Here is a 9,183-nt window from a genome sequence, read left to right as displayed (position 1 = left end):
TTATTGTGACCCAACGAACGCGCTAAGTGGCCCGATCTACGTGTACCATCGTATCTCTAGACCAAGAAGGAGAATGAGAAAGAGGAGGAGAAGGAGAAGGTGGATCAACTATATCCTTCTCTTTCTTTCTTTTTCATTATCTCTTTTTCTCTATCTATTTATCTATCTATCTCTTTCTTTCTTTCTTCCTTCCTTCCTTCCTTCCTTTCTTTCTTTCTTTCTTTCTTTCTTTCTTTCTTTCTTCATCGGTACCACGTCGTTGTGGGGCTCGATCGCGCAAAAAGTCTCTGGACGATGCTGAGATTCTTTGGAAGGCGTAAGCGAGGCTAATGAAAATCGCTCGTCGAGCGTGAGAATCGATACATTCCACCATCTAAGATACGTGGGATCGTCCTTTATTCTTTGCTAAATTATTTCAAGAAATTTAGACTCATCGGGGCTTTAGCGAATACACGTCGTTATTGAATATTTTAACCGCGACGTAAAGAATTTCTTCCTTTTTCTTTTTTTTCCTTTTCTTTTTTTCTTTCTCTTTCTCTCTTTTTTTATTTTTTTCTTCCGCTTTTTTTTTTTTTTTTACTTTTTTTTTTCCTTTTTTTCTTTTTTTTTTTTTTTTTTTTTTTTTTATTATTATTATTATTATTAATCTTTCATATAATATAAGTACATTAACGATAGTTGAACGTTAACGTTAATTAAAATCATAGCACGATTTAATCAATCAATTACTGAATTTCCAATTGATTCAATCTAATTACAATTGGCTATCGATCTAAAAGGTATTTTATCAATGGTGGTGGAAAAGATCAAATTTCTGTTTTATCGACCATAATACCGCCAGTAGTTTCTGGATATTACCACGAAGGTGTCGCTTTATGAGCGGTAATTTATGAAAACAAAAAAGAAGAAAGAAAAAGAAAAATAAATTAATAAACAAATCAATAAAATAAAGAAAAAAGAAGACAAAAAGAAAAACTAAGAGAAGCAAAGAAAAAAAAAAATACAAAGAAGAAACAAAAGAAATGAATGAACGAAAAATTTTTTTAAATCGCTCCCTCGCACGTAGATTTATATAAAAGTTTGAATATTTTAACGTTCGTTATACAATCTGACTCGTAAAATAGAAGGATTCGTGGAACGAGAGAATACATAAGAGGTACTTTACCGAATAATATTTTATGTTCTAATGGGGTACGATAACATAAATTAAATTGGTACGTAATGAACGTGGTATTCCGTGAGTTTCGACAAAAGTATATATTCACTCGGAGATACGGGCTCATTTGCACAGAATGTCCGACGCTCGTGATAAATCCTTAACCGATATCGATCTCTTCTTTTGCGTTACTTACTAGCGCGATCTAGGAATCTCCAATTCACCCTACTTACCTCAACCGTCGAACGTCATAAATCGTAAACCGACTCCAATTAACTTAATCTCGATCTGAACAAATTATACGGCAACATCGGCGTTAAATTTAGCGATAAGAAAAGGCAAGAGGCCACGAAATCAAGCTGTTAACTATTTTTCTCGTTGTCTAATATTCTACTTATACCCCCCACTCTCTTTTCTCTTTCCTTCCTTTGCCACACACTTCTCGCCCTTTCCTTTCCATCTCTTTCTTTTTCTTTTCTCTTAGCGATAGATATTACTTTTAAGATGAGAGAAAGGGAGAGAGCGAGAAAGAGAAAGGAAGACAGAGACAAAAAGAGAGAGAGAGAGAGAGAGGGGAGAGAAAGAGGAAGGGATTATCCGATAAGAAGAAAGTCCCAAGATTAATTCCCCCGCGACTTTGCTCGTTATCGGGCACGTAATTACGATTAGCAAGAGAGAGAGACAGAGAGAAAGAGAGGAAAAGAGACTACCCCCGTCCTCTCCACCGATACTTCGGCAAATGTCTATAAGCAGCCGTCGAAATTGATAAGGCTTTGCGATCGAAGTGGCCTCGGAAAGAGGTAAGAAGAAAAATAAAAGAGAAAAGCGTGGACCAACCGCTGTTAACGTAAGTGTGCGAGAAACGAGTCGGAAGAGAGATCGACGAACGAAGAGAAGCACGTTTGCTCGAGCAAACAGGATTCGTTCCTTTCCACGCTCACTTTCTCTCTCTTTCTCTCTCTCTCTCGCGCGCGCGCGTGTCTCACCATCGGTCATATCTCGAAGGATCATGATTTGGATGGGCGGACGGCTCGAGAAAGAAGAAAAAGAAATAAGAATAAGTAGTAGAAAAGCAAAGGAAGCAAGGCTGTAGTCATTCGTAATCGGGCCCAGCGGTTCCTCGCACAGACGAAAGAAAACAGTTTTGCCATTCACGTAGCAGCTTTCGACTGTTCGGAGGGACAACTTGCCGGCCCTTCTTCTTTGAGCCCCACTAGCATCACCATCGTCACTACCACCATCTTTACTACCATCACCATCATCATCGCCATTGCCATCACTAGCAGCATCGTCAGCGGCAGTGGTGGTGATGGTGGTGGTGGTGGTGGTGGTGGCGGCGGCATGGTCCATCGGCTAACTCCCTCTCTTTCTCTTTCTCTCCCTCTCTCTCTCTCTCTCTCTCCCTCTTCACCCTCACTCTCACCCTCACCGACTCCCGTCGAGACGACAGAACGCCATAAGCAACCAATTTAAATGTAAATTGAAAACCACCGCGGCATACAAATTGTTCGACTCGACCGTCAAAAAATACTGCGAGTGGAGATCAAACGAAAGACAAGGAAGAGGCGGTGGCGGTCGTGAGAGGGTGGTACTCTACCACTACCGTTGTCGGTGGTTGCCACTGTCGTTGATTCACTCGCGTATTACGTACGTTTTTCCTTATGGATACATATGTATATAAATATATATAAATATATATGTGTGTGTGTGTGTGTGTGTGTGTGTGTGTGTATGTGTATGTGTATATGTGTGCGGCATTACTTTTTCATGGTGCGATGCACAAGATAGAACACAGTTAAAGTGTCCCCGTAAAAAGAGATCATCTGTCTCTCTCCTCTCTCTCTCTCTCTCTCATACACACACACATGCTTCTTCTCTTTTAACTTTTCGTCTTCGAGTCCAGTGCGATTCGTCCTCTTATCCTTTCTCCTTCCTTCCTTCCTTTCTTCCTTCCTTGCTTTCTTTCTTCCTTTCTTTTTTTCATCCCTATCTTTTTCTTTCACATTTTCTCCCTCCTCTCGTCTTCTCTCTCCTCTCCTTGTCAAACGGCAAGCAGTTTCATGTCACCCAGTAAGCTTTTCAAATATTTGTTTCCTCTTTCCGCTAACTCTCTTCTCCTTGTACCATCCTATTAGATTGACTACCAACCCCCTTCCTTTTTTTTTTTTTTTTTTTTCTTTTATTACTTTTGTCGATACGATACGGTATCATTTTCAAAGTATATAAACTAAGCATCGAGCAAATTTCTTTTCTGTTTTCCTTCCTCTCTTCGACATCTTTTTCTCTTTTTTCTTTTGTTGTTCTTGTTGTTGTTGTTGTTGTTGCTTTTTTTTTCATCCTTTTTCCCTATCTCTCCATTCTTTTTTTTTTTCCTTCTTTTTTTTTCCTTCTTTTTTTTTTCTTTTTTTTTTTTTTTTTGTATTTACGTTGCCTAATCGAAACTAATTGGATAATAAGAACGACAATGGGAATTGTTTTAATTGTCATTTTATTTCAAGAGCTTGGCAATCAACGATTTGACAGTAAATGGATAACAGACAGAGAAAGAGAATGGTGCAGGCTCCTCTCTATCAACGATTTCGGTCGACTCAGAGCCGCCTCATTGCCAAGGGCTTAATTCCCCATTCCCGTAGTTATCCGTAGGGAGGAGGAAGAGGAGGAGGAGGATGAGGAGTAAGAGGAGGAAGAGATGTAGGTAGAGGAGGAAAAGTACCCCGGGCTTACCATAATTCTGGTGGTTTCGGATTATTCTCTCGCTCGACTGTTGAATATTCTCTCGCTTATTACAAAAGGGGGTTTGCGATAATCGACGACGTAACAAACCAAAATTTAGCCGAATCAAAGTAACGGTAACGACGGTGAAAGGGGAAAAGAGTAAGAGGATGAGCCGTAGTTGAAATAATAACAAATTCATATCGTTTCGCTTTGAAATTATTCGACGATACCCGGTAGGAACTATAATGGAGATGAAATAAAAAAAACGAGCGAGAGAGAGAGAGAGAGAGAGAGAGAGAGAGAGAGAGAGAGAGAGAGAGAGAGAGAGGAAGAAAGGGGAAAGAGAATATGATAAATTGAAACTACGAGGGAGAAATATTTTGCGTCCATCTTTGTATTCTCCATGCAGTCATTTCTCCTCTCGCACGAGTGCTTTCCGGTTCGTTGGAACATTTTGATAATGCGTTTCAGCTCGAACTCGAAACACGCTAATTTATATCACGCCCGAGTGTAAATTTATATTTCTGGAATGGAGAGATGGAGATTGTGTTGGTAGCGGCTGCCGAAACGGGAGCACTGGTAGCAATAGTAGATGAGATAGAGAGGGAGAGAGAGAGAGACAGAGAGAGAGAGAGAGAGAGAGAGAGAGAAAGAAAGAAAGAGAGAGAGAGAGAGAGAGAGTAAGAGAGAACGGTGGCTGTTAGCACGGGAACTGTGCTGCTCAGCCATCAACATAATTAAACGGCCTAAGTGGAGACGTCCGTGTATCATTATTAGGACTGCATCGCCATCTTCACCGTGGCACATCGTCGAGTATCCTCCTCACACTTTCAAAAGCCATTCGTGCGAGCGAGGAATATATATTCTGATTTAAGCGTGCCAACCGGCGAAATATCCGTTTAAGCGATAATGACGATGATGCGTCCAACATCAGCGTAGCAGTTCCAGAACGACTTGCTGTGCTTCGTTCTACATGGCGCCGGGCGACCGCCCCAAATTTATGTCTCTCGCTTATTCTCGAGACTCACTATCTCTCCCTATGTTTCTCTCTCTCTCTCTCACCCTCTCTCTCTCTCTCTCTCTCTTTTTCTCTCTTTCCTGCTCTTGTACAAGTTGTGCTTTTAAAGGGATCTCGTCTGCTGTCTCGTTTCCTCGCCTGAAATTCGGATCTCCTCTTCGCGTTTCGTTCAAAATTTCGCGTGTCGTCTCACCTTGATGTCACTAGAATAATTAAGCGTGACTAACATGTGGGTTGACACATGGCATAGATCGAGTCATAAGTATCGTTCGTTTTATCATCCTTTTTTCCTCCCTTTTTTTTTTCTTTTTTTTTTCTTTTTTGCTTTTTTCTCCCCTCCTTCACCTATCCTCTTCTCCGTTTATAAAAAAACCATATCGCACGATACACCAGTGTATTTTGTTAACACGTTTTGATATTGTAAATTTCATCTCGTGGAATTTAATATTTTGAAAGTATAATCGAGAGAAAGGAATTTTCTTTTTTTTCTTGCTTTCTTTTTTTATTCTTTGTCCTTTTTTTTTTTTCTTTGCTCTATCTTTTTTCCTCCCTCTTTCTTTCACCTCGCCCTTTCAAAAAAAAAAAAAATAGAAAGAAAGAAAAAAGAAAAAAAAACCGTACATAAATGCATAAGAATTTTTATCGAAACACGTATATCTCAATGGCCAATTCAAGCCTAAACATCGATTCTGATTTCCATATATTTATCGACCGATTAACTTTGAATATTAGCTATACCGATGCTAACTCTATTATTTTCTCTGATACGTTTATATTCAACGTTCTTTTCTTTTTGTTTTTTTTTTCTTTACTTCTTTTCTTTTTTTTTTTTATATCTTCTTTTTCCTTTTTCTCTCTTCTTTCTTCTTCTTCTTTTTTTTTCTTTTTCTCTTTCTTTCTTATTATTCGTCCTTTTTCTTCTTCTTATTCTTCCAGTTCGCAACGGATATTCCTGCGTACCTGTTGCTCTCTCAGAAGGACTCGATATTCGATTGAACACAGCTGCAAGGGCCGTTCGGTACGGAGTAAATGGCGTAGAAGTATGGGCCGCACCCTCTCGCAGCCTCCACACAAATCATACCGTCTATAAAGCCGACGCTGTTTTGGTTACGCTGCCACTCGGCGTTCTTAAGGCTTCCGCTCCACCCTCCGCGGTTGCTTTCAACCCTCCGCTTCCGGATTGGAAGTCTCAAGCCATCCAGAGGCTTGGCTTTGGCAATTTAAATAAGGTAAGATCTTATAGGCTAAGTCAATTCTAAAGAGTACTAACGTATTTATGAGACGACAAATTCGCTTGAAAATATATTTTAAAACATTTAGAAAAAGTATATGCCTCTCTTGGAAAATCTTCTTAACATTATATTTTCTATATTCTTTCATTTTATTTGTTTCTTCTTTTTTCCTTTTTCTTTTTTCACATCTCTTTAATCTTTCATTTTCTCCTAACGTCTTTTTATGTTTTATTATTATTAAGAACTTAGACGAGCGCAAATAGCACATATTCATTTACAATCATTCTGAAGAAAACGAATGCAAACATTTCAGGTAGTATTATGCTTTGAACGAATCTTTTGGGATCCAACGGCGAACTTGTTCGGGCACGTGGGTAGTACGACCGCCTCGAGAGGAGAACTCTTCCTGTTCTGGAACCTGTACAAAGCGCCGGTCCTGTTGGCCCTCGTCGCTGGAGAGGCAGCCTGCGTAATGGAGAATGTCAGCGACGACGTTATCATTGGTCGCTGTATCTCGGTCCTCAAGGTGGGTGAACTTTTACAAGAGTTCTCTCTCTCTCTTTCTTCCTGTATTTAAAATAAAATAAAAGAGAAAAAAAAAAGAAAAAGAAAAGGTAAGAAAGACAGGTAGAGAGGAAAAGAAACCAAAAAGAAAAAGAAAGAAAGAAAGAAAGAAAAGAAATTCTGTTATTCGATTAGCACGAACGTCGCTTGTATTCCCACAGACGATCTTTGGCAATCAAGTAGTCCCACAGCCCCGAGAGAGTGTCGTTACAAGATGGCGTGCAGATCCTTGGGCCCGTGGCTCCTACAGTTTCGTTGCAGTCGGCAGCTCCGGAAGTGATTACGATCTCCTTGCGGCACCGGTAGCACCACCAGCGCCTCCCAATTATCCTCCGGGCACACCGTCGCCTCAACCAAGAGTTTTTTTCGCAGGTGAGAATTCTTTCGTCAAATTTATTCGGGCGGATTAAAAAAGGGGATAGGGTAAAAAAAAAAGCAAGCAAACAAAAAACAAAAAAAAAAAAAGAAAGAAAGAAAAAAGAAAAACGAAAAATCAAAAAAAAAAAGGAAAATATCCAAATGGAAAAAGGAAGAGAGCAATAAAAATTAAATTTCTTTCAAAATCCAATAATCCCAATTTCGTTGGTGGATTAATTAAAAAAAAAAAAAATGTTTGACTTCAAAGAATTTTATTAATTCGTAATCAAAGAATTTTATTAATTAATCAAGAATAATAATTCCATTTCCTTTGAAATAATTTTCGATTTGATAAAAATTTTCAATATTTCAACAATTAAATTAATCGAAATAAACCAACCGACGTTTTTGGAAATTTTCACTATCATATATACCCATTATGAAAACGATTTTTCCTTTTTTTTTTTTTTCATAGGAAAATGTAACGGACATACCGAAATGATTCAAATGGAAAAGATTTTTTTTTCTGTTATATTCATTTGTCGCCGCGAACCGTATCTCGGGCGTACAAGGTTCCTCAATGCCCAACGTACCTTCGTTACGTGACTTTGTTCGGGTGAGGTTCCTTTCACGTACCGTTTCTATGCTCTTTCTTGAATTTGGGTGACCTGAAAAAGGCTATAAAAGTAAGAGAGAGAGAGAGAGAGAGAGAGAGAGAGAGAGAGAGAGAGAGAGAGAGAGAGAGAGAGAGAGAGGATTCTTTTTCTTTTTCGTTGAACCACGTACCATTTTTAAGTCGTCGTCTTTCGAGATCAAAACCGCGAACAAACTGTTACGCGAAAGACTTTATAGAAAGAAAGAAAAAAAGAAAAAAAGAAAAATAGAAAGAAAGAAAGAAAGAAAGAGTCTTTTCGTTCGTCCTACATCATTACATTCGATGACGACAAAGTGTTCTAAAATTAAAGCGAGCTATTACTTATTGAATACCAGAAATCTTTTTCTATCTTCTCCGAGTTTCTCCGTCGGTGGGAAAAATAAAATGTAAAAAGTAAGAACAATGAAAAATTTATATCTCCGTCGTGTCCTATTCTTTTTTTCTTTTTTTGCAATGGGCAAAAACAAAAAAAAACAAAAAAATAAAAAGAAAGAAAGAAAGAAGGATAGAGAGGAAAGAATGAGAAATTAGAAAGGAAGAAGAAGAAGAAGAAGAAGAAGAAGAAGAAGAAGAAGAAGAAGAAGAAAGAAGAAATGAAAAAGTATAATCTCTGAATAATAAAATTAGAAGAGTACTCTTCTTGTCTGATTTCAGGGGAACATACGATCCGTAATTATCCGGCGACTGTGCACGGTGCATTCTTGAGTGGACTCCGTGAAGGTGGCCGAATTGCCGATCAACTATGTGGAAGTCCTTACGCGCCACCAACGATGCCAACAACTGTACCTAGTACAACGGGGGTCTCATCATCCAACAATATCACAACTACGAACAACAATAACAACAATAACAACAATAGCAATACGACTGGCACGAGTTCGGCGCCTTAGTATATCAAAAACAAATTTCCATCGATCCTTCCACGATCTCAATTCGATCGATTAAAAATCGCGTCGTTAATCGCGCTCGCGTATCGTCTCTTTAGCAAAAGATATTGATGAGTGAACAAGATAGAGAGCGAGAGAGAGAGAGAGAGAGAGAGAGAGAGAGAGAGAGAATGAATGAATGACAAAGTGAGATAACGAGAGAATCGAGAGCGGCCCTTTTACAGTACGCGAGCATCCCTTCGAGAATCTGCCCTGTTCATTTTTATTTCTTTTTTTTTCTTTTTCTTCTTTTTCTTCTTCTTTCTCTGGTTTTTTTTTTCTTTTTTCCTTATTATTTCTTTCGAATAAAAAGGAACACGACCAAGAAGATCAGCATTCTTCGAAATCACTTCGAAAGCACTTGACTTGTTTTTATAAGAAACCCATTAAAGGATATGCACATACACGTATAGATGATAACGTGTAGGTAATAATTGTAAGAAAATCTTCTTCATTCTCGGAACCTTTTTCGCCCTCTCGATCCTCTCGATCCCCTTTTCATCTCGTCGCGTTTATACATATTTTATACGTACGAATCCGTGCCTTTAATGTCCTACATA

At 38.7% G+C, this 9,183-nt stretch overlaps 1 protein-coding gene across 2 annotated transcripts in view; it reads left to right on the top strand.

The window, feature by feature from the left end:
* The window catches only part of Su(var)3-3 (lysine-specific histone demethylase Su(var)3-3), a 132,091-nt gene extending 122,908 nt beyond the window's left edge, over positions 1-9,183 (top strand). For both annotated transcript variants that reach the window (XM_035888179.2, XM_035888180.2), the window contains 4 exons: positions 5,826-6,118; positions 6,435-6,647; positions 6,847-7,057; positions 8,352-9,183. In XM_035888179.2, coding sequence (XP_035744072.1) covers positions 5,826-6,118; positions 6,435-6,647; positions 6,847-7,057; positions 8,352-8,587 — 953 coding nt within the window. In that variant the 3' untranslated portion in view covers positions 8,588-9,183. The remainder of the gene's footprint in view (positions 1-5,825; positions 6,119-6,434; positions 6,648-6,846; positions 7,058-8,351) is intronic.

Source organism: Vespa mandarinia, chromosome 2 (assembly GCF_050613455.1).
Source record: "Vespa mandarinia isolate Hongniang chromosome 2, ASM5061345v1, whole genome shotgun sequence".
Classification (NCBI taxonomy): domain Eukaryota; kingdom Metazoa; phylum Arthropoda; class Insecta; order Hymenoptera; family Vespidae; genus Vespa; species Vespa mandarinia.
The sequence above is the reverse complement of the archived record's forward strand: the minus strand, read 5'-3'. Positions and strand labels throughout refer to the sequence as shown.